At 43.1% G+C, this 1216-nt stretch overlaps 1 protein-coding gene across 1 annotated transcript; it reads left to right on the forward strand.

The window, feature by feature from the left end:
• Nucleotides 1-60: 60 nt before the first annotated feature.
• On the forward strand, nucleotides 61-1205 carry LOC111786888 (the record flags this gene model as incomplete). Its single annotated transcript, XM_023667088.1, has 2 exons — nucleotides 61-309; nucleotides 905-1205. Coding segments are annotated over exons 1-2 (523 nt in total), but the record flags the coding sequence as incomplete, so codon positions are not given.
• Between the last annotated feature and the right edge of the window lie 11 nt (nucleotides 1206-1216).

Raw genomic sequence — 1216 nt, forward strand, 5'->3', positions numbered from 1 at the left:
GGGAAGGCTGCAAAATGGATATTGAATCTTCTTCTTGGGAAGAAGGAAGAACATCAGAAGAATCAGAAGAATCAGAAGAAGAAGAAGATGGGTTCTTCTTCTTTTTCTGATCACTCTGCAAATTTGAAGCTAAAATGGAGTTTTAGAAAGACAAATCTTCTGTTAACTCATAAGCTTTCTAAATCTGTTGGCTCCATTCATACCATTGAAGCTCTCAAGCATGTAGCCATGGCAGATCAGAAGAAGCCACCATCGAGTGCTCGAAACGCTGCTGCTACGACGATCCAATCCGTGTATCGGTCTCATTTGGTAATTAGTTTTTCGTTTTATGTCTTTGGTTTCTCAATATAGTTGAAGATTGTTAGGAAGGAGTCTCATATTGGATAATTTAGAGAATGATCGTTGAGTTTATAAGTAAGAAATACATCTGCATTGGTTTGAGATTTTTTTGGGGAAACCCAAACCAAAGCTAGAGCTTATGCTCAAAGTGGACAATATCATACTATTGTGAAGATCCGTGATTCCTAACATGGTATCACAGCTAGACACCGGGTAGTGTACCAGCAAAGAAGCTGAACCCCGAAGAGGGTGGACACCAAGTAGTGTGCCAGTGAGGACGCTGGGCTCTGAAGGGGCGGATTGTGAGATCCCACATCAAGGGAACAAAATATTTTTGGAAAGGGGTGGACACCGGCGGTGTGACAGTGAGGACGTTTGGCCCTGAAGGAGAGTGGATTGTGAGATTTACCCGCGACGACACTGGGCCCTGAAAGGGGTGGATTGTGAGAGATCTCACGTCCGGGGAACAAAACAATTTTGGAAGGAAAAGCCCAAAGTAAACAATATCGGCTCCGAAATATATTCTTTACTGTTTACTGTTGTGATTTGCTTATGTTTTTTCTAGGCAAGGAAGGCATTGCATGCTTTAAGAGCACTGGTTAAGATACAAGCACTTGTGAGAGGCTATCTTGTGAGGAAACAAACAGCTGCTACCTTAAAGAGCCTGCAAGCTTTGATGGCAATCCAAGTTCGAGCTCGGGTGAGTCGGATCCAGCTGCTTGAGGACGAGGAAGAGCTTCTCGAAAGGAGGCGACGTAAGCGTATCGTTGACACCAATCTCGAAGAAGTATACAAAGTAAATTCCATGATTCATCTCGTCGCAGTTTCTAGTTACCTGTTTGATTACTCACTCACTTTGTTTACTGGTTTTTCTTGG

The sequence above is a fragment of the Cucurbita pepo genome, unplaced genomic scaffold, assembly GCF_002806865.2.
Source record: "Cucurbita pepo subsp. pepo cultivar mu-cu-16 unplaced genomic scaffold, ASM280686v2 Cp4.1_scaffold003227, whole genome shotgun sequence".
Classification (NCBI taxonomy): Eukaryota; Viridiplantae; Streptophyta; class Magnoliopsida; order Cucurbitales; family Cucurbitaceae; genus Cucurbita; species Cucurbita pepo.